This window comes from Neofelis nebulosa, chromosome 14 (genome assembly GCF_028018385.1).
Source record: "Neofelis nebulosa isolate mNeoNeb1 chromosome 14, mNeoNeb1.pri, whole genome shotgun sequence".
In the NCBI taxonomy this organism is placed as follows: Eukaryota; Metazoa; Chordata; class Mammalia; order Carnivora; family Felidae; genus Neofelis; species Neofelis nebulosa.
Genome location: NC_080795.1, coordinates 535,314 through 559,580, shown reverse-complemented (window position 1 = coordinate 559,580; position 24,267 = coordinate 535,314). Strand labels below are relative to the sequence as shown.

General features: G+C 39.6%; 1 protein-coding gene across 6 annotated transcripts in view; it reads right to left on the bottom strand.

Moving 5' to 3' along the window:
• SPIDR (scaffold protein involved in DNA repair) overlaps positions 1-24,267 on the bottom strand; it is a 504,687-nt gene that overhangs the window by 119,916 nt on the left and 360,504 nt on the right. For all 6 annotated transcript variants that reach the window (XM_058698529.1, XM_058698531.1, XM_058698530.1 and 3 more), the window contains 2 exons: positions 19,859-20,054; positions 18,173-18,420 (listed from right to left, as the gene is read on the bottom strand). In XM_058698529.1, the coding sequence (XP_058554512.1) occupies positions 18,173-18,420; positions 19,859-20,054 (444 nt within the window). The remainder of the gene's footprint in view (positions 1-18,172; positions 18,421-19,858; positions 20,055-24,267) is intronic.

The following is a 24,267-nucleotide window of genomic DNA, read 5'->3' as shown; positions in this document are numbered from 1 at the left end:
GGGAGGAATAACGTAATTGTCAGATGTTAGAATCAGGATGAAAACATGAACTGATTCATGGGCGGAATCTCCAAAAACAAAATTTAACAGAGATAAGGTGCTCCAACAGTAACTCCAAAGGCAAGTATAGAGACATCAGCAACTTCAGAGGCTTTAATACAGGGGAAGAAGTAGGATTATAATGAGAACCATGTATCATGTGTGTAATATGCAGCATAGTTAGGGCCATGCTTTTCATTGGTTTTATGCATGAAAAGCAAACAGATTCTACATGACCCAAAGAAGAAGTGTCGGTTTCGAGGGTCAGAAGAGCCAGGAAAAGAGATGTAGCCTCAAGACAGGAGAGAAATTTCTCGGAGTGAGAACTGTGCATGCGATGAGTGGACTGTGTCAGAGTCTGGTGTCTGGCACCCGACGAGTTCAATCCTCTGCTGCAGCCGAGACTCAACTATCAAACCAGTAACTTGCAACCGGTATCTCAGGGCCAATCTAACTCCAAGATTCCATGATTCTGTAACATTTTTATTAAAAGACATTTAAACCCAGAACACCACATTAAACCAAACCAAGGCTGAAAAATCCTACCACCTGGAAACAAATATTCAGAGGTTCATTGTGTTGAGCTGTACCTTACAGCACATAAAGTTGACTCCAGGACTAAGAATAATTGAAAGTGAGGTTCCGCTATCAACAAAACTTAAAGCTGGCAATCGACTTCTGTTTTAGATCATTTATTATGAGAGTTTTTTTTTTTAAAAAATAGGTAATACGTTCTTATTCTCCCTCTTCTCAACCACCTGGTTCTCCTCCCATGGGACAACTAAAGTTTCTAGCTTCTTGTGTATACTTCCAGAGATATTTTATGCATCTAAAGCATTTAAATCCATTTTGTGCCCAACCGCTGTTTTAACTAAATGGTAGTATATTTTCTACATTGTTTTGGACTTTGTTCACTTGTTTTAATAGTACATCCTTGAAAATCATTTCATATTAATACATAAAGAGCTTTCACATTCCTTATTTCTAAGTGACAGTATAATATTTCATTTTTGACATGGATACGGTTCCTAAAATAGACTATAATTCCTCATGAATAAAGCTCAAGACCAGTGGAATTAAATAATAACCATTACTTTTACTTTTTAAAATTTGTTTTGTGATGTTAGGTTATTTATTTTGTGCATCTGTGGCAATTACTAAGATCTCAGTGGTGGTATGGATCTGACTCAGCTCTGCAACTGAGCATGGCATGAGGCCTAGAAAATGATATCAAGATCCCAGTAAGGAGTGGGGAGAGCTGAGAGCTGGACATCTGGGCTAGCAGAAACATCAAAGCCTAGGAAGGAAGGAATAAGAGTGTAGGGTAGGGGATGCACCCCTGTCTCTTTGCTTCCTCCTTTTTCCTTTCTCTCCCACGGACCCAGGCCCCTGGGATTATGTTAGATCTGTCTCTGAAGCCAAAAGATGGAGGAGAGAGTTGGCTCTAAGGAGCCAGTGTCTAAGCCAGCTTTGTTGGAGATCCTGTATCATATGAGAAGGGTGAGGAGAGGCCATGACTATTTCCTTTTCCATTTTCTATGAAAGGTGAGAAAACAAAGACCTCTCTCTCTCCCAACTCCTCTGGAGGGCATGAGAGCAGAGGGCAGGAGAGGAGAAGGGCTGGAAGCCCTGAGGTCTCCCATGAGGCTGCACATCCCACAGCAAGGACTAAGAGTTTGGATTATATAAACACATTACTGGAAGAGCTCTAAGCCAGGATTAACAAGCATAGCTGGGGCAAGATTGCCCAGAATCTGACTGGGACCCTGGCAGTGAAAGCTGGGACTGCTGAAAACCCAACTTAAGCGTCTGGACTCAAACAGAGAATGCAAGGGGCCAAGATAACTGGATACCAGGACAGGCAGTTTGGCAGTGAGAATGAGGGGAAGAGACTCAAGATGCCTGGATCCCTGGAGAGAAGAGGATGAGAAGGAGAAACGAGGGCTGGGAGAACCCAGGAGCCTGGGTTCCGGCATAGGAGCAAGTCAGAATTCCAGGATCTCTGTGTACCCTCTCCTTTTCCCTCCATCAGGCAGAAGAGAGGGCAGGAGGGGGCTGGAGAAGGGGTCAAACCATGGGTTTAGTCCCCAAGTAGCCACATGAATACATTCAGGGCCAGACAGACACAGGAATGGTGGGGGAGAGAGGAATTTTGTGCTGCATTGACCCTGGAGGAGGCTGGGAGGGGTCAGGAGGCAGGGGAGGGTGCTGGGACCTGGTCCTGGGGTTCTACGACACTGTCCTTTGTTGTGGTCTTGCACACAGCAAGACCACAGCCCTTCTCTTCCTCATCACTCTCCATGGAGCTCACACCAAATGCCCGAGGTTTCTCATGAATAACAGCAGCCTTTGATGGGTGGCGCCCCATGTGCTTGTTGTCCACAGTGTCACTTGTCCATCCTACCGTCTTCTCTGGCTTCTGTTTCTGAAGTTTGATGGTTAGGCTCCTGTCCTCTCTCTGTCTCTCTGGCTCAGTTCTCTCAGTGAAGGTCTCACTCAGCCGGGCCCCATGGCTAAGACTGAGGAGAGGGCAGAGGGGAAGAAGGGGGTGAGACACCCTTCCCTTTCTCTGTGTCTCTGGGTTTAAGACAGTCGGTAGCGATTCAGAGCAGCAGCCAGGATCCTCCACCTTCTTTCCCCTCACCCTGGGCCTCCGCTTCCCCACCCCCGGGGCTAATCTGTCCAACCTCACTTCCAGCTCCAATAACTATTACCTTCAAAGTCAGTTATTTTGTTCTTACCTCAAAGCATACAGCTATCTTTAAAAAAAAAAATTATAATTATACAAAATAATATCTACAGCCATTTAAAAAATAAGGCCTTGTATAGAGTAATAAATTGCTTCCCAATTCATTATGGGAAAATAACACATTTGTTTATCTTGTTTTTGTAAAACATGTTTTTGAAAGTTTAGTCACAAAATTAAATCATGAAAAAATATAGCTCTATGAAGAAAAATTAACTCCTGTTAAAAAAAAATTAACTCCTGTTCAGTGTGCAGCCTATCATCCTTGGAAACATTGTATTTTATTCATTTTGAGTTAATGCATGCACCTAAAAAGGAACAACACACTTATAACTCAAATGATTCTAATTTGGAATAAATTCAGTTTGGTTTTCTTTCAAGACTGAATAAAAGCCGCTAAAATGTTTTGAATAGGATGAAGGAAAAGTCTTACAGTGATAGATACAGCTTCTTACAAAAGATGAAGAAATGGAAGCTAGTTCATTAATTAAAGAAAAGAAAAAAACAGGGATGCCTGGATGGTTCAGTCGGTTGGGCGTGTGACTTCAGCTCAGGTCATGATCTCGTGGTCCATGAGTTGGAGCTCCGCGTCGGGCTCTGTGCTGACAGCTCAGAGCCTGGAGCCTGCTTCGGATTTTGTGTCTCCCTCTCTGTCTGCTCCCCCTGCCCCCACTCATGCTCTGTCTCTCTGTCAAAAATAAATAAACATTAAAAAAAGAGCTGGACAAATAAACTAGAAATGACACAGGGGAGGGATTCTGATTGAAACACAAACCACAAATATAAAAGCCTGTTAACTCTGCAGTGATCTCTTGACTTTGGAGATTTTCATCCAACACTAAATTTTTACTGCTACTTGGTGACTAAAAATACACCAGGGGGCCTAAAGGTAATTTTTCAGGGCAGCTGCCCTGCAGACTCAGGTGCATCTCTGGCGTGCAGGCCTACAAAGCAGCAACGTAGCTCCAGGAGTGTGCGCACAGCTGCTCAAACAGAGACATGACATTCATTCCAACGTAGTATTTCCTATCTCTCAAATGGCATTAAGTAATCTAAGGTTAGTGTGTCATCCAGGGCACGTCTTGATATGGAGGTGACTTCTGCTCATATGTCCTAAAACAACTATATTAGGACAGGAGTTCCAGTTTCCATATTCTCTTTCTTGTAAATGCCATTTTTTTTTTTTAATTTTTGCACTGCAGTGTGATTTGCTACAATAGGAACTAGATAAAGGTCTGCTAATTGAACAATACCTCTTATCTATTATGCTATTTAACCCATGCAAAAATAGGCCTTATTATTCCCATTTGACATTACCAAAGGGTGATGTTGGGTATTCTGATGTCCAAAATAACGTTCTTCTCACTATACACTTATGTTTAAGGAAGAAATCCCAACCTTATACTTTCAATACAGAAATGAACATGAATAAGAAATGACCTTCAAAGACTTCTCAGAAATTTGGCTTGTATGTTACTTCTCTGATCCTGTAAAAATCACAGACGCTCTTGCTTCAGACTCCCTTAGGTACCAACGAAGGCAGCCGTGTATGCTCCAGCTTTGCTCCCAGGACTTTGTGAAATGGGTGTTAAAACATACATTAATTTTTTAAAAAATAACTTCACAGTGTAGAAACCTAACAAACAATAACTCGTTAACAATCAAAGTCAACAACAACAGAGATATGCTGTTGATATCATGTTGTATGTACTCTTCATATGATCCAACGAAAATGGCACTTTACCTCCATGATCTTCCACCCCCAAACCTATACTGGTGTAAATATCAAAGACACACAAATTAAGGGATATTCTACAAAATACCTGGGCAGAAATCCTCAAAGCTGTCTAGGTCATCAAAAACAAAGACTATCTATAAACTTGACAGTCTAAAGTAGTCTAAGAAGAGATGACAATAACATGTAATGTGGTGTCCTGAATGGGATCCTGGAACGTTAAAACAACAGTGGAGAAAACCTAAAGAAATCGGAATATAGTATGGATTTTAGCTGATATGGTATCAATATAGTATAGTAATATTATAGCATATAGTATAGCATAATAAAGTACTTTAATATAGTATGGTAATAATATAATATCAATATTGGTTAATAAGCGTAAGACTTATTAGTCTCACACACTAATGTAAGATGTTAACAATAGGGAAACTGGGTGTGGGGTATGTGAGAACTCTCTATTACTTTTGTGAATCTAAAACCACTCTAAAATAAAAAGTTTATCAAATCTAATTAAATACAAAAGCAAAGATACATTTATAAACTCCTATTACAGAAAATACTATTGCAAAGAAGGATCAAGCAGAATGGAACGAGTTCCATAAACTGATGACTCAAAACAGTTATTTTTAATAATTTGGTTATAACACACTCTCTACTAAGAATCATCATATGTAACTAACTTCTCTGATTCTTAACCATATAATGCATAATACAAAAAATGTGTTTTAGGCTATGCAGAAGAATTTGACAAAATCTAATGTGCTTTCATGATAAAAACACACAACAAAGTAGGACAGGGAATGTCCTCAACCTGACACAGGGCATTTATAAAAAATAAAAAACACATTTACACAATGGTGAAAGACTGAAAGTTTTTCACCCTTAAGGTTGGGAATAAAAAAAGGTGCAGTGTTTACTACTACCATTCAGTGTTATACTAGAAATTCCACTCGGAGCAATTAGTTAAGAAAAAGAAATAAATGGCAAATAATTTGGAAAGGAATAAGTAAAAATATCTCTTCATAGCCATCAGGACAGTTGTTATTTAAAAAAAAGAAAGAAAGAAAATAATAAGTGTTCGCAAGGATGTAGAGAAACGGGAACCCTCGGATATAACAGTGGGAACATGGTGTTGGTTCTTCAAAAAGTTAACACAGGATTACCATATGACCCAGCAATTCTACTTTTAGGGATATACCCAAGAGAAGTGAAAAACTTCAAGACCAATGTTCATAGCAGCATCATTCATAATAGCCAAAAAGTAGAAACAACTCAAATATCCACCAGCTGATAAATGGGCAAACAAAATTTGATGTATCTGTATGATGAAATATTATTCAGCCATAAAAAGACATGAAGTACTCATACATGCTACCACATGAATGAACTTTGAAATCACTATGCTAATTGAAAGACACCAGACACAAAAAGACCACATATTGTAAGATTCCATTTAAATGAAATATCCAGAAAGGTAAATACATAGACACAGAAAGCAGATTAGTGGTTGTCAGGGGCTGGGAGAGGGGTTTATAGGGAGGGACTGCTTAATGGGTACAGGCTTTTCTTTAGCATGATAAAAATGTGTTGGAACTATACAGAAATGGAAGTTGCACAGCACTGTGAAAGTACTAAATACCACTCAAATGTATACTTAAATTTTTTTTTTTTAATTTTTAATTGGGGGGGGGGCAGGGAGAGGAGTAGAGGAAGGGAGGGAGAGAATCTTAAGCAAGTTCCATACTCAGTGTGGAGCCTGATGAGGGGCTTGGTCCCATGACCCTGGGATCATGACCTGAGCCAAAATCAAGGGAGATGCTCAACTGACTGAGCCACCCAGGCACTTTATTCAACCGTATACTCTAAAGGTTAATTTTATGTTATGTGAATTTCATCTCAATTAAAAAAATTTAAAGAAAAGACAATGTGTGCATACACACAAAATTCATATGTTCTAAACAGGTATTTAGGGAGCCTGTCCCACAGCATCCAGTTTCTCCTCAAGAGGCAGGGACTAGAAATAGTCTCTTCTTTTTCATTTTATTTTTTATTTTATTTTATTTTTATTTTTTAAGTAGGCCCCATGCCCAGCATGGGGCTTGAACTCATGACCCCAAGATCAAGAGTCACATGTTCTATTGACTAAGCCAGCCAGGCTCCCCAAACAGTCTCTTCTTATGTAAACTTCTAAGCATTCATAAGGGGGCATATATGAACATATATATGAAAATGAGCATAGTTGGTGTTTTTACTAAACGTTAACTGAGCAGGCTCTCCCCAAACAGAGGAGATGGTGGAGTCACACTACCCCAGGGTCAGAAAGCCCTCGCAGATGGGATTTCATTGCTCCACCCTGACTCCTCAGGCTGTACTCTCCCCCACTTTCCACCCACCCAAAAGACAGACACCAGATACTCTTCTTTAAGAAGCACCTGGAAGAGGGGCGCCTGAGTGGCTCAGTTGGTTAAGCGTCCAACTTCAGCTCAGGTCATGATCTCCTGGTTCGTGAGTTCAAGCCCCATGAAGCCTGCTTCAGATTCTGTCTCCCTCTCTCTCGGGCCCTCCCCTGCTCATGCTCTGTCTCTCCCTCTCTCTCAAAAATAAATAAACATTAAAAAAAATTAACAACAACAACAAAAAGAACCACCTGGAAGAAACTGCCAGAGAGCCTAGTGTGAGGAATGACACTTGCTACTAAACACAGGTTTCCTCTGCTATCTGGAAGTAGAATGTTCCTATGAAAACCTTCATCAAGTGAAGAAGCAATCACCACTAATTTACATGAAAAATTTCTGAGTGTTCTCAGACGCCCAAAATAACCTCTATTAGGTTTTTCTGATACTTTGGACACCTTGCTAAGGGATGCACAAAATACATCAAGACAAAGCACAGATGCTCACAGACCCAGTTGGAGGCTATGGTGGCTTGATGTTGAGATGCTGGGTGTAGTTCCGAGGAAGGCGCTGTGCAGTGCCCCTCTTGGGGGGCATGTACTACGTCTAGAAGAGCTAGCTGTAGTACAAACGCTGAAGCCTATTTTTGCTTTTCATTTTCACTTTTTTCCGTAAAAGCGAAATTCCGCTTTTGGATTTCTTTTGGTTAGTAAAAACAGGCACTAAAGTAGGTCTTTTGTAAAAGCAAAGAAAAGCGAGGAATACCTGTATATAGTAACCTTTGTGCAAAGTATATCATTTCAGGGTATGTCATTCTAATCTTTTCTGAAGAAGATTCCTTAATGAGCAGAATAAAAACTGGATTACTTACATCCAAAAGTTGTAGAGATAAGACTTACTAGTGTCCTTGCTGTCACTGCAGTTTTCCACTATTTTTTTTTTTGTTTCAAGTTTTTATTTAAATTCTGGTTAGTTAACATAATTTTCCACTTATCTATAGCTCACATAAAGACAGGCCCACAAGACCTTTGGATTTTCCCCATTCAATGTCTGTGGTTTTCTTGGATAGCCAGTGTTCTTACATTATAAGTCATCTGGGTGCAAAGACTTGAGGTACAGAGTTGAATAAAATAACTTTTCACTTTTCCAAAAGTGTGTTTAAATGGTAGAACATCCAGGAGATTAAGACATCCATTCCATTCTTCTTCCCACTCCCAAACATACAAGTAAAGTCTGGTCTTTTTTTTTTGCCTCCCTGCCCCCGCTTCCCTCCCTCACCCCCTCACCCCCCACCCCCCAGAGCTTGGTACATCTGCATCAGATTCCATACCAGGATAGTCATGCACTTAAAGGAAACAAAATGGCAGCCCAGGACACAGCTCACACGGCAGCTGTGAGATCTAAGGCTACTGAAGACCTGTACTAAAAACCTATCCCTGCTGTTTTCCGCTGGATGATTCAGTCTTCTTTTTCGTTTAATTCAAATCATCACTTCCTTCCTTTTCCGGTAATTCAGTTTTGTTTAATGTCAAAAGGTATGTTTTCATCCTTTCATCTTTTACCCATGGCTGCTTAATTTTTTCTTGACCTCTCTTAGTTCTGCATTAATTGTAACATGCTTTAAACTCTTAAATCACTGTCAACTGGATTCTTCTCCTTTCTTTGTAAACATTCTCAGTTAAGAGCTGCTAATAGTCCTCCTTTGCCATCTCCTCTTTTCTCCTCCACTTCCCTCCTTCTTTTACACTGACTTAACACTGTACAGGGGCCTCTGGTCCAAGTGTCTCATCTTCTTCTTCTTCTTCTTTTTTTTTTTCTATATTATTCAATTATTTTTTTATCTTTTTATTTTTTTTATTTTTTAATATATGAAATTTACTGTCAAATTGGTTTCCAAGTGTCTCATCTTCTATAAGACTGGTGCAGACCAGACTTCACCTTTTTCCTAAAGCAGAGGATTTGTGGCAATTCTTACTGCACTAGCCTCTTTGTCAGTGTCCTTAGAGAAAGGACAGCATTGTAGTACATCTCCCTGGACCAGCACATCCCAAGGAAAGGGGGAGAACACACAACTTCGCATCGCCCCCTCAGCTGCTCACTCAGCTACTACTTGGTGCCATCTGCATGCACTTGTTAAGTCTCCACTACATTCATGGTCTGGTACCAAAAGATGATGAGTCACAGTGGTTGACCCCAAAGGGTTAAACAGGAAAAGCAAAATTTAAGGAAATATGTACGAGCTTATTCTGAAGGCACTGACAAGTACCCATGGAGTGTGCAATACCTGACCATTACGGTCACTATGTAATCAAGCACCTGTCTAGATATCTTTATCTGTCGCTCTCTTTTTGTACCTATGCGAATAAATGTGAAGGTTCAGAACATTTATGATATCACTGCCAGGCAAAAAGGTCCAGAAAACAAAACAAAACAAAACAAAACAAAACAAAACAAAACAAAACAAGGGCACCTGCTCCTATATCACAATGTCTTGCTTGTAAAGCAGGACACTCTTGCCAAGAACTGCTGTGGAGGTTCTGTCTGCTTAGTCTTCTATGGAGCATGGGGTTGATTTGGCGCTAGCTAATTAGAACTGTAGAGCCAGGAAACGAGCACAAGGATGAGCTTGCCAAGACGGCCAGCTGGCTGCCCCAAGGGCCCTGGGCCTGGCAGCAGCTGGAAGACAAGGCAGGAACCGGTCACTCGACAGAGCCAGACAGGGCGGAAAGGGGACAGCGAAGTGCAGCAGCCTAGCGAGAGCCACAGCCAACTTGGATACTGCATCCGATCTCACCTTGTCTGGCTTTGGGCTACAGAGCCACGTGCCGCTGTGTGCTTGCACGTGGCTGCCCCTACAGACTCTGCCAGTCTGTGTTCCGTCTCGCATAGTTTTTTATGCTGTCACCTCAGAAAAGTACATTCCAGAACTGCAATCTAGCTCATAGGAAAGTTCTAGTGCGGCCACAGTACTGCTCCAGATTGCAGCTGCAGGCACGGAAGGGCAGGGGTGCAGACCATTAGAGGTCTCCAGCCTCTTTCAGCAACAAAAGTTTCCAGGGAAAGGAGGTCAAGAACAGGCAGAAAATTCCATGCCTTCTGTATAGGCTCACTTTGAAATCATTCTCCATCTTGATGAATAACAGGCACTGGAAAATCACTAAGGCCAGGTTGGGATGCAAACTTAGAACTATGGTTGCACATACCATGTCTGGCTATGAATCTGGAAAATTACTTTAGCTATCTTCATCCTGTATGAAAATTTTATTTTCATGAGTGTCTGTACTCACATCACTAGGCTGTTGTCATTTCTTTTGATCTTTTTCTTCAAGTCTACCAATGATTTAATGTATAAGAAAAGAACATGGAAACTTTCATTTCAATTTCACATTATCAATAAACTCATTAAGGATACATATTCAAGCTATGCCCATTATAAAGATGAATCAAATGACATGGGTTGGTATTAGAAAATAGTTAAGAACTTAAACATGCTGTTTTCAAATTATCTACAATTCTAATTCTACTCGGAAGCATTTAAAATTTCAGTCAGCTAACAAACCTGACACTCCATCAATAAAATATAAAAGTTTAAAGATGAGATAAAGGATAGAAAAATGGGTCCATTTCTGCCATCTAGAATGCGAGAAGTGACACTCACACAGACATAATATGGTGCCAAAAAGAGAGACGGGTATAACAGAAATATACTTAGGAACATATAGAGCAGGAACAGCATATGCAGAAAATGCACTGACGAATATTAACACTACTACACATAATCCTTACCAGCAAGGAATTTACAACCTTATAGTAAAGAATGACACATCTGTAACTAACTACAATACAAAAAAAAAAAAAAAATCATCTCATCCACTATCTATTAGTTCGTGTCCCTCACACTGCTCTAATACTGGATCATTTTCACCATCAGGAATCTGGGATGTTTTTATTTTTTACTTCTTTTTAATGTTTATTTATTTATTTTTGAGAGAGAGACAGAGAGACAGAGAGACAGAGAGAGAGGCAGAGAGAGAGGGAGCAGGGCTTGAACTCAGGAAGCATGAGATCACCTGAGCCAAGATTAAGAGTCGGATGCTTAATTGACTGAGCTACCCAGGTGCTCCAGGAGTATGGGATATTTTTAAATGCTCTAGACAAAGACAAAAATATACCAACCATAATTATCAGCACTATCCAGTACTGGACCCAGCATTACAGCAGTTTTTTTGCAAGGTGTTTATTACAGAGGAACTTTTATTCCTCCATCATTTAGAAGGCTGTAGTCACATGTCATATGTATGAATTTACATAAATGTTTTCTCAAGTAAACGGGCAGCAGCTCCTTGTTGATGAGGGGTTGAGGCAAGGTGGGGTGCAAAAGGTTAGAAGTAAAAACCACCTTCAATCAAGCTTCCCCTATAGCCAAGGCAACAGACTCACTGCTAACAAGAATGCTGATTTGTAATAGGGTCTTCTTCGCTTATTTTACGTTTCTATAATTATAACAACGTTATTTGTCAGTATTTTACAATCTTTAAGTATTTGCACCTGTTTTTTAAAATTTTTTTACTAAAACTTTTTTTTAAGTTTATTTATTTTGAGAGATAGAGAGCATGCACACATGCGAGCAGGGGAGGGGCAGAGAGAGAGAGAGAGAGAGAGAGAGAGAGAGAGAGAATGAATCCCAAGGAGGATCCACACCCAGTGTAGAGCCCGATACAGGGCTTGATCCCACGAACCTTGAGATTATGACCCTAGCTGAACTCAAGAGCTGGATGTTCAACTGACTGAGCCACCCAAGCGCCCCCGCACTTGCTTTTAAAGAGCTAGCAAGCCACTTTCCATTGAGTGCTTATTATATTGGAAGCATCAGATTACAATGTAATGCTAAACACATTACATACATGACCTCAGTTAATCTTCATCATGAACCTGAACTGTGGAAAGTATTATAATTCAAATTTCACAAATAAGGAAACAGAATTTGCCCCAAGTCTCCCTACTTAGTGGCAGAATCAGCATTTGAACCCAGCACCAGTCTGATTCCAGACTGTCTTCTGCTCTTCCCATTAATGGCCTGCCTCTACCTCAATGCAGTTTTAAAAATCTTAATTCCAATATATTTAATGTACAGTGTTATATTAGTTACAGGTGAAGAATGTAGCAATTTAACAATTCTATATATTACTCAGTGCTTACCACAATAAGTGGACCTCAATGCATTTTCAAAAGAAAAATGGTACCTGTGTCGAAAGTGATAGCCAGAATGCCCTCCCCGGTTTTGTTATTCTGCTGAATGTTTGACTTTCTCATTCCCTTATGCATCAGAAAGCACTTGCTATCAAAATCTGTCCCTCCTCCCCACACCCCATTCACTCTTCATCTCCCCCCAGCTAGCTTCTAGCCTCACCTCTCCCCTGCATCTCCTGTTCATAAAGTTACATAGGAGCCTCTCAGCAATGCACTACATGTTTTCACTCCTTATTTTAATTGGCTTCTCTGCACCACCACTCTTGGCTGTCCACTTGCACATACGGGAAATCCTATATTCTAAGTGCCTGTCACAGTACACTGGGTTTCACTCTTCTATCATTAGCTCTTCCTCTTTAGTCTCCCTTGGCTGGCCCCCTCTTTTACCAGTCCTCCAATGCTATAGGACATGTAAGTCCATGCTATCACTTCTTCTTTTCTTTGTGTCTACCTTTTCCCTAATGCGATCTTATCCACTGCTCTGGCTTTAGAGACTTACTAGCTGTGACACAACATACCTAGAAGAGGTGTGGGGAGGAAGAGCAGGGGGCACCACCTGGGATAAGGGCTGGGGGGATGTGCCTTTCACTGTATGCCGTCTAGTGCCTTTAGCGCAGCACCATGGACAAATATAACCTATTCAAGTTAGCAAATAAAATAAGCATACACACAAAACATACATACTGGCCAGCTGTAGGCTGACATGTTTATCTCCAACCTAAAATTCTTCTCTGAATGTGAGATCTTTATATCCAATTTTCTCATCTGACACCTCTCCTTAGATGTCTCAGGAATCTCCAACTAAACAGGCCCTGAACTGAATTCTCAAGCTTCCCTCCAAACCTCTTCTCATCCCAGTTTTTCTCACCTCAGTAAATAGCTCATCATTCCATCAAGCAATCAAATTGGGGATCATTCTTAATATTGCCTTCTACTTCACTCGCCCCACACCCAAGCCACCCCTAAGTCATCACATGCCTCCAGAAGGTGACCCTTGTCTCCATTTCTCAGTGTGCCATGTGGGAGTCTGAGACTCTGGAACCTAGGCTCACTTGTACTCCTGCAGTGCGCCTCCTCCTGGTCTCTCAGCTTCCACTGGGGCGTGTTCCATGTGCCTCCCCTGCCCTGACCATTTTCCACCTGGCAGCTAAAGTCGTCTTCAAACCCTGTGAACTGTATTTGGGGTCAGTGGGCAGCCACGGCAACACCCCTGCGGACTGTGAGTGCAGCCTACAGCTGGCTTGCCTCTCTGGCTCCCCCACTGGCCCACACACCTTGGCCACATCCGCTTCCTTCTTCTGCCTAGGAGATTCCAAAGGTATTCTCTCTTCCACTGTAATTCTCTTTCATCTGGTTTTTATCTGACATCCACTTACCTTTCAGGTGCCACCTGAAATAGTACTGCCTTACAATACCCATCCTTGAATCCTCCCCTGGCCTCCCTCATGGCGTCCTACTTTTCTCACCAGAGCACTTATCACAACTTATAATCATGAATGTATTTGTTTTTAATTGTTCTGTGCAGGACTTCCCGACGGCAATATGCTCCATGAGCATAAGGACAATGTTTGATTTTGTTAATCACTGCAGACTTAGAACCCGTCCTAGGACAATGGTGGATTTTTTCGCCCTTAGTGAAAAGGAGGAAGAAACGCAGGACAAGAGACGAAAGGAAAGGTCAAAGATGAAAAGAGAAAATAAAATATCAAGATACAGAGAAAGAAAAATGTGCTCTTTCCCTGACTTCAGCTCAATGAATTTCCATACAACTATAATGCACAATAGCTATTAAAACTATAAATGGGAGAGGCGCCTGGGTGGCTCAGTTGTTTAAGCGCCTGACTTTGGCTCAGGTCGTGAGCTGACAGGTCTGTGCTGACAGCTCAGAGCCTGAAGCCTCTTCGGATTCAGTGGCTCCCTCTCTCTCTGCCTCTTCCTCCCTTGCACTCTGTCTCTGTCTCTCTCTCAAAATAACTAACTAACTAAATAAATAAATAACATTAAAAAAAAAAAAGATGTTAAAAAACTGTAAATGGGAGGTTCTGTCCTTCCAGCTTTTTGTCCAAACACAAGACCATTGAGCAAGTTGTTTGAATTAAATACCCTCACAAAAAACTCTCCCATTATCAATATTTCTGTAATGACAGGCAAGAAAAAATGTGCATCTTTAAAGGATAAAATTAAATTACTTGTCCCTAAGTTAAATATCTGAAGGAGAAAGGAAGCCAATGTTTCCGAAAGGGAGAAAGAAAGGCAATGTTTAATGGCAGCCAACATGGACTGGGAGTGAGGTAACATGGTCCAGATTCTGTTCTGCCATGAGGTAGGCAGTTACTAGGGAATTCACTTACTTTTTCTTTTCCTCAGTTTCCTCCACTATAAGTTATCTGCAAGACCAGTGCTCCCATTCCACTAAAAAAAAAAGCCTGTTACTTTATTAGTCATGCATTTATTTAACATTCATTCAATATACAGTGGATCTAGATAAAGGTGGATCTGGGCTCTGAACAGTCTGCCTAGATTATTGGTTAGGGAGTGCCTTTGAAGTTGGGTTTTCGTTACTATTGATTTTAGTGATTTATAAAACTTAAGTTTGTATTGGTTATTCTGACCTGTAACACTTTGAGAAATCTTATGGAAGTGTTTTCTTTACTAGCCTGAGTTAAAGGAAGTCATCCAGAGGAACAAGGGACAGGAGGCTCTTAGATGTTATATTTCTGAAATCTAAAGTATATATTTGATAACGTTTCACAGCTCAGAGGAAATGAGCCTCTTGACTGAATCTATGTGACTCTGTTCAGGACTGATTACCTTCAAATAAATTTCCTTTAATTTCAAAGTTGGCAACAATCTGGGGGTCTGCCATCAGAAGATAAGTTGTTACTGATCTTAGAAAAGTGATACTGCTAAAGTATAGGGAATAGACTGAGACTGACATCTATGATTGAGGTGCTAAGTAAAGTTAGATATAAGACTCATTACAGTGCTCCATGAAGAGTCATCTGACCTCATTTGGGCAGAAAAGGGAAACTTGTTGTGGCAAAATATCTACTATACGTCAGTCATTTCTTTTTCTGCAGGCCTTAATTTCTGGCACTTTACAGAAAACACATAGTGACCAAGATTGTCTTTCAGTTCACTGATAGAAAGATCTTTGGATCTTTGGAGTATAGCAGGTTATGACGAGAGAGCAGACCGGGGGCTGCCTTCAGTGTAAGGTGTCACTGTGCAATTTCCTGTCTGCTGCAGTCATGCCTCTGGACAAACTGACTCCGTGGATTGCACAGGAGTCCACCCAAAGTTACAGGCAGAAGCTGCAAGTAGAAAAGATAGGAATCTTCCAAGCTATAAACCTAAGTCTTTAAAAAAAATTTTTTTTTTAATGTTTATTTATTTTTGCAGAGAGAGAGAGACAGAGCTTGAGCGGGGCAGGGGCAGAGAGAGAGGGAGACCCAGAATCCAAAGCAGGCGTCGCCAGCTCCAGGCTCCGAGCCGTCAGCACAGAGCCCAACACGGGGCTAAAACCCAGAGACCGCGAGATCATGACCTGAGCCGAAGTCAGACGCTCAACCGACTGAGCCTCCCAGGCGCCCCTAAACCTAAGTTTTTTAAATAATGTTTTCTCTTATATACATGTTACATGTGTATAAATTAAAAATTCTACATTATAAAACATATTGCTAACTGATTCTCCAAAGCAGATATTTTGATGTGCTTTTTAAGTAGATACATTAGCAAAGAATTAGTACAATGTTAAGTATAATTTTACTTCTACATTAATTTTGTGTGTAAACTGGAGCTTGATCATTGTTAGAGCTTTATGAATCTATAAAATATTAATAATCATTATACAATAATACCGTTTTGTACCCCAAAGACATCTCAGAAGTCTTGTCCTCAAACCCAAGCTCAGATGCCATGATTTTCTGTCCAAAGGTTCACTTACCTACACAGTCCAGACAATTCTCCTCAGGGCTGGGCACTTTTACCACTCCTGCTGCCCAGGGTGATCTGACCGCCCCCCCCCCCCCTCAACCCCCCCCCCCACCCGGCAGCTTTAAACTAAGCAGAGCTTGGTCTAACTCAATTTTACCCTCTTTCTTTCAGCTCCATACTCTCTGCAACCCTGGCATTTTAGGATTCTGGATCTCATGATGCTATTATTTTTGTCCACCTGTATAACTGTCAGCAAGTAAGAACCTTTCTGAAGCTCAGTTTCCTCATTTGTGATACGACTAATACCCTGTGCCCTTGGCACTGTACGGTCTCAAGTGTGCTGCAGGAAACACAGCGCATACGATGCACATTAATGACATCTGAATAACTGAAGGCTATTTTCTTGTTTTTGAGGTTTATGCCTCGCCTTTTTTCAATCCACAACTGAGCCCAGTCTCATGTGACATGTCCCAGTGTATGTTCTCAGGCACAACCCACAGCATTCGTAATGCCAACCACCAGCAGCAATTCACCAGACTTTGGTCTCCAATCCTTCTCTGATATTCATGCTCAGCAAGTAAAACAAGTACCACCAAAGGAGCTGGAGGGACAGACTTCAAAACTAAGCAAAGCAAACTCACTGTCACTTTCACCTTGCCTTCTCATCATTGTGACTCAGTCTCAACTGTCCCCGGTCTCCTCTGACGGTGGTCTGTGTGCTGGGCTGGAGGAGCTTTACCGAGATCATCACTGCCCAGCTTACTCAGTAGTTCCTTCTCCAAAGCCTAATGCTGGATACATTCCATGAAAAAAGCAAAACAAAACAAAACCTATGGCTGATCTATAACTGGCTCAGATAAAGAGTATAAGACTGGTCTATAGCTATAAGTCATGATAAAAACCTTGAAAATGATAAAATCATTTCACACGCACATATTGCAAACAAAATAAATCTTTTCCTATAAATCCAAAAGAAATGTTCTCTAACTACATCTGAAGGAGACTTTGAAATCCGTAGGACTTTCAAATAAAGTGCTCGTCCACCTGAGGAGGATTCATAATTAACAAAGAACTGTTTCCTGTTACTCTGTCCGAATGGCATCAGAAGGCATTATAAAAATAGGATATTGTTGTAGTTACTATTTCTTCAATATGTGTTTTCTTTTAAAATTAGACAGAAAAGAATGATTGATAAATTGATATCCATTCTTTTAATTTCTATTATGTTGTAAATCCACCTCACTGCTTTGAGGGCAATGTCACATAGAAAGAAATATAATCTCAAAAGGTTACGCCAAGGCTCTGACATAAACTCTTCAGTCAATGACATGACTACAGCTATTTGAAAAAACACAGGAAGGACCTAAAAACGAGTAGAAAGATGTCATTCCCATAGTTGGTATAAACAAAGTACTTTGAATTATAGGTTTGGCTCATGTAGCTAGCTAGCTACACTATATACGAAGTAGCCACTTGACACATAGGGCTATTAAAGTTAATTAAAATTAAATAAAACTTAAAATTTAGTTCCTCAGTTCCACTAGCCATATTTCAAATACTCAGTAACCATATGTGGTCAGTGGCTACCTCACTGAATAGTACAGATATACAACATCTACATCACTGTAGAAAGTCCTATTAGGTAGTGCTGATATAGGCTAGAATAGCACTCTCTGAAAGCCACGGATTTACTAAATGCCATTTATTAGGTTTTTAAGATATATAAAACTTGATAGACATTGCAGTGGTCTTTTTAAGTATCATGATCACATATCTTGGCTTTTCTAGAACAATACCAGTATTTCTTGTTTGTATCACTGTCAGTAATATGAACCATTAAAGGTAAAAGTAAATGCAACAAATTAAATTTTTAGTAGGACTTTTTATATTAAGTAAACAGGGGGATTCCTTTGTTACACCACATGTCCCAAATTTTGATGCAAGAAAAAACCCAAAAAACCCAAAACTCATGTATATGGTAAATGTAGCCAAGAATTTCTGCTTTCTCTAGGAAGGGTCTCTACTTTCTCTAAGTGACTCTAGCACACATGCCTGTGTCTTGTCACTCACCGAGCTCTGGATGGGTCTGGGCCTGGTGGAACAGCTGAGCCACCTCCCTGATGATACCTGCAGGGAAGAGAGTAAACTCTTTGTACCACCACTCGGACCTTGACTCCTGACCCTGGGGCAGCTCCCTGGCTTTCCACTGCATCCAGAAGAGAGTCCCTCAGGGGAGCTTGAGCCGGGAAGCATTGCTTGGTTTCCTCATGTCCACGGGTGCATTCTGTCCTCATGGTAGTGAGATCACTACACATAACCTGGCCAAGACATGCAAAGGAACAATCTCAGTTTAATAGCAGCATGGCACACACCAAGTAATGATATTCTCAGGCAATTCTGTGATGTAACTGTACAACACCGAAGGAATGATGAAGACAAAAGACATGGTGTGGGTCTCTGTGTCTGCCCCATAACTAATGCTGCTGAGGCGGGCAATGTGAGAAATCACATGGAAACAGCAAAAAGTGTTTCCAGTCAGTGGAAGCACACGTTGTCCTGAGTCTTTGAAAACATGCAGAAAGTCCTGCTATTACAGTACTTCATGGTAATCTAGAAAATTCTTGTATGAGGTAGCAATCGCAGCAGGACAAAGTGAAAAACAAAAAATGACTAGGGTTTAAAAAATAAATCATATTATTAAGTGCTTTTTATATGCAGTGTACTATGCTGGGTACTTTATAGGCTCATGTAGCCTCCCAACAACGCTTTACAATAATATTAAATATTGTAATAAGATAACACTTCTAGGACACATCCCAGGCACTCTTCTTTATGTACTGTGCTTACTTATATAACAAACATATTTAACCTCATAGCCACCCAAGCAAGTAGATTATCATTATTACCATTTTAAAGATAAAAATATTGAGACACAGAAAAATTAAGTTATTTCATGAATTTAATATCCTGTAGCTGTTTACAACTATATGTTAAAGCAGTAATGCACTTTGAGCCATAAATTAAATTGATTAGAGAGCCCTCCTTTTCCCATAATCCCCTTCATACACTTCTTTTGGTTATCAAAGGGGGAGGATGCTTGACGACATTTACAAGCAACATGAAAGTCTGTGTACGTTTCTCTTTCTTATGTCCCCTCACACTACCTGTCAGTCTCAGCCTTCTGTTCGGTGCTAACTCAGCTAACTAGGCGAACCTGAGATGGTACACCTGGAGTCACAGACACTTAGAGCCTGGAATGGTCCCCAGAGTGCCCTTCATGCCTGCTGTAAGGGAAATTTAGGGGCTCCCTAAATTCATCTTGATAAATGATCATGATGGAAAGCCAATAAAATTCCAAAAAGCAATGTATAATCTCGGTGTATAATCTCAAGTTTATGCGGTTCTTTTTGTCCCAGGGGATATAGATACTTAGAAAAAGAAAAACATGTGACTTTTTTCGTATTTAAGAACTTAAAAGCTTAAACAAAATTCTTAGACAATTACAAAATGAGAATTAAAAAAATGAAAACTCATTTATTTTGACAGATTAGGAGAAAGATTAAAAATGAACAATTAGATGAAATACTGTGAAAGCTCACAGCTAAACACTGAACTACAGCAGGCATAACAATAATAACAAGTTGTTTGGGCATATATATTTGCTGAATATTTGAAGGGAAACCAAAGGTAAACATCTTCACTTTCAATCCCAATATTATTACAAAGCATAAAACCTCTAAACCAATGAAAGTTTACCTGGCCTTCAGGAGATTTAATTGTTAGATTCTTAAATATAAACATCTGGGCCAAAGTGATACTTCTTCTTGGAAGGGGTGTGTCCCAACAGTGCACTTCATGTATTATTTTTGAATCTTCTTTGGTGACAATTTTCTGACAAAAATAAGTATTCAGAATAACAGGGCAACTTCCATTTGGGATAACAAGCTTTTGCCTGGAAAAGAGAAAGAAATATAACAGTTTATTTACCGTGTTGGATTCCCCTCATGTTCTTGCTAAATCAGGAATACAAAGGGCAATGACTCGCCTGCTAAGGAAAGACAAAACTAAGCCAGCCCATTAAGCGACAGCAACAGATGAATGGATAAAGAAGATGTGGTTCACATATACAATGGAATACTACTTAGCCATAAAAAGAATGAGATCTTGCCATTTGTGACATAGACTTAAAGGGTTAAGTGAAATAAGTCAGACAAAGATAGGCAAATACCATATGATCTCACTTATATATGGAATCTAAAAGCAAAAACAAACAAACAAAAACAGAAACAGTCTCATAAATAAAGAGAGCAAACTAGTGGTCATCTGAGGGGATAGGCTTGCAGGGATGGGCAAAATGGGTGAAGGGCATTCAGAGGTACAAACCTGCAGTTATAAAATGAATAAGCCATGGGGATAAGAAGTACAGCATGGGGAACATAGTCAATAACACTGTAAAACTTTGTATGATGGCAGATGGTATCCTATCATGGTAAGCACTGTATAATGTACAGAACTGTCAAATCACAATGTTGCATGCCTGAAACTAATAGGATATTGCATGTTGACTATACTTCAATAAAACAAACAAACAAACAAACAAAAGTGAAACCCACCCTCACACACTGAAGAGTGAATGTCAGTGGAATGAATTCTACTTTTCCAGTGTAAGTCCTGTGTTGGGATAAGGGGAATGGAAGAAGACCATGTCAGTACCTGGGTTAAAGTTTCCTCAGATCTCCTAGTCTAGTAGGTGATGGCCTTAGGATGCTTCATGAAGAAATTAAGGGAGTAAGCAAAGACTATCAACAGGCTCAAAGAATTGCCCAGACATTAAAAGAAACGTTATTTATAAATAAAACCTTTAGACATTTTGGTGGCTCTAATCTTTCAAAGAACATGGCATCAAGTCCCAAAGAAGCTTCCACCTTCACTATCAAATGGAGCACAGTCACAGAAATGCCTCATGTTTAAGTAGAAAAGGAGTCTGGGAACATAAAAGACAAAATTTTCCTGGTTCCATTCAAATACCAGATTTGAGAAGACTCTTCAACACTCATTCCTCAAAAGAGGTAATGCTGCTACACATCAAGGAAAATTTAGGACTTCCACTTCCACTCCATTTAGGAGCAGACATCTTTTAGTCTAATTTATCCCATTAAGCACAACTAAAATGACTGACATTAGATATCAACTAAACATAAGAAGATACTGAGAGGTGGGAAGAAGGCAGGCCAGCTAGGCCCTAGAGACCTTGGGACCTAAGGAACAACATACTGGTGAGCTTCTGGGTTTTCTGTTTGTCTCTTATATCCCAGACTTCAAACTAAAGAAGGTGGCAACCTAATACAATGATGCGTACAGATAAAAAAGCCCCTACAAAAGCTTACTCTCTCCAACCAAAGGTCAGGGAAGGGGCAGCCTGGTGAGACACAAAACTTTTAGAAAATGACTGTTCTATTCTAGGCAAACATCACAGAAGACCTGTGACTCACTACCACACACATGAGAAAAGGATGAGCGGGGAGCCCTGACTTGCACCCTCATCAGGCTGTAATAAAAAGTCTTTAAAGCCCAGTTGGGGTAGTGTGAGAGAAGGCAGGATAGAGTGTTGGGACTTCCATCCCTGCAGGCTTATAATAGCCTTCCCTGATCAATCCCCGCCCCTGCAACACACACACACACACACACACACACACACACACACACTCACACACACAATGACAGTGGAGACCACCTGGGGGTCTGGACTTCCACTCCCACCTGACATCAGTAACAAGTACCCTTCCCTGCCCCTCTGGTGTACAGTCAGAGTAGGCCCAGCAGTGTCAGGACTTTCAACTCCACCCAGTGGTACTGTAGCTACCCTCTATCCTCACACTTTCTTCCAGTGTTATCAGTGGAAACCATGTGGGAAGCAGCACCCCTGGCCCTACCAGCAAGGGTTATGTCAGCTGAGGTCTAGCAGGAAGCCGGAACTCACATCTGCTCAGCAGTAACAATGAGTTCTTCACCCTTCAAGTATCAATGGGGATCAAGAAGAGAATTTAGACTTTTACCTCCACTTGGCAGTAATAAGCCCCCCACCTCCAGCTCCCTCCACTTTTCTTCTCAGAGCAGTGTCAGACAAATTCCCCTAAAACAGGTTTAAATAAGATCCAGATTCTCATATCATAATACCTGGATGTACAGGTTACCAACTTTAGATGGTTTAGATGGTTTCTTATACTAAAAACAAGGAAAAAAATCTCAAAAGAAAAAAACATAATACATGGCAATGCTGAAATGACACCGAAACAGTTTTAGAATTATCTGACAAAGATTCTAAAGCAGCCATTATAAACACGCTTCAGTAAGCAATTATGAACACACATGAGACAAATGAAAAGATAGAAAGTCTCAGCAAAAAATAGGTATTTTTAGAATGGAAATTTTAGAACCAATTAATAAAATAGTGAATATAAAAACTCAATGGGTTCAATGGCAGAATGGAGGAAACAAAGAAATCAGTGAACTTGAAGATAAAAATAGAAGTTAAACAATGTGGACAACAACAACAACAATAACAATAACAAAACCAGACTTAAAAAACAATGAACAGAACCTCAAGATCTGTGGGAAGGAAGAAATAAAAATGGAAAGATACAGGTAAGTACAATAGGCTTTCCTACTCCTGCAGGGTTTTCAAAATTGTATTTATAGTTGAAGCAAAAATTATAACAATGTCTGATATAGTTCCAAACGCATGCAAAACCAATATTTTTTAAAAAATTATATTCTAATTAAGAAGAGTTAAAAGGATATAAGAGATAAGGTTTATTATATACTTCATAAAAACTGGCAAAATGTTGACCCAGTAGACTGTGGTAAGTTATATGTGTAAAATATAATGCCTAGTGCAATCAATAAAATAGCTGTAAGAAAGATACATACAAAAAAATTATATATAGATCAAAAGAAAATTCTAAAAATTGTTTAGATAACCCCTATGAAGCCAGAAAAAAAAACAGAAATGAAAATAAAGAGAACAACATGAAGAATACAAAAAGTAAAAAGGTAGACCTATGTCTTAACATATCAATATTTACACTAAATATAAATGATCTAAATAAACTAGGTAAAAGACAAGGATTAGCAAACTGGATTAAAAATTATGATCCATCTATATGCTGTCTACAAAAAATTCACTTCAAATATAAAGATACAGGTTAAAGGATGGGGAAAATACATCACATAAACATTAAGAAAAATATGAAAATATAGCAGGGTATCAGATGAAGTCAGTTTTAGAGCAAAGAAAATTATGAGACCAGAAGAACATTACATAATAATAAAAAGGTAAGTCTGCCAAGAAGACACAGCCATCTTAATATGCACCAAACAATGTAGATTCAAAATACATAAAGTAAAAACTGATAAAACTGAAAGGAAAAATGACAAATCCACAATTAGAAATACAGACCACACAGCTCTCTCTCAACATCTGATAAAACAACTGGACAGAATGTCTGTAAAGATACCAAAGAGTAAAAAATACCATCAATCAACAGGATCTGATAGACATTTATAGAGCATTCCACCCAACAACAGAGAAAATACACATTCTTTTACTGAGCCCATAAAACATATTCCAAGAAAAACCATATTATAGGCCATAAGACAAAACTGAATGAATTTAAAAGAACTGAAACACAGTAAACTAAAAATCAACAGAAAGAAAAGAGAACTAAGAAATAAAGAAATAAAATAACAAACAGTAATAAAAACAACACACTTCTAAGTCATCCATGGGTCAAAGAGGAAGTGCCAAGGAAAATTTTAAAAAATAATAAAATAAAACATTTAACTGAGTGAAAATGTAACTTTAATATACCAAATTTTGTATGAAACAACTAAAGCAATACTGAGAGGAAATTTTTATAGCACTTAAAGCTTACATTAGAGAAGAGGAAAAATCTCAAATCAGTAAGCTAAGCTCTGACTTCAAAAACCTATATGAAAAAAAAAAAAAGACAAAATAAACCCAGAGTGGATAGAAGGAAATAAATAATAAAGAACAGAAATAGATGAAATTAAGAATAATAGAAAAAAATGCAATGAAGAGTTGACTTTTTGATATGATTAATAAAATTAACGGACAAAGGAAAGAACAGAGAAGATATAATCAC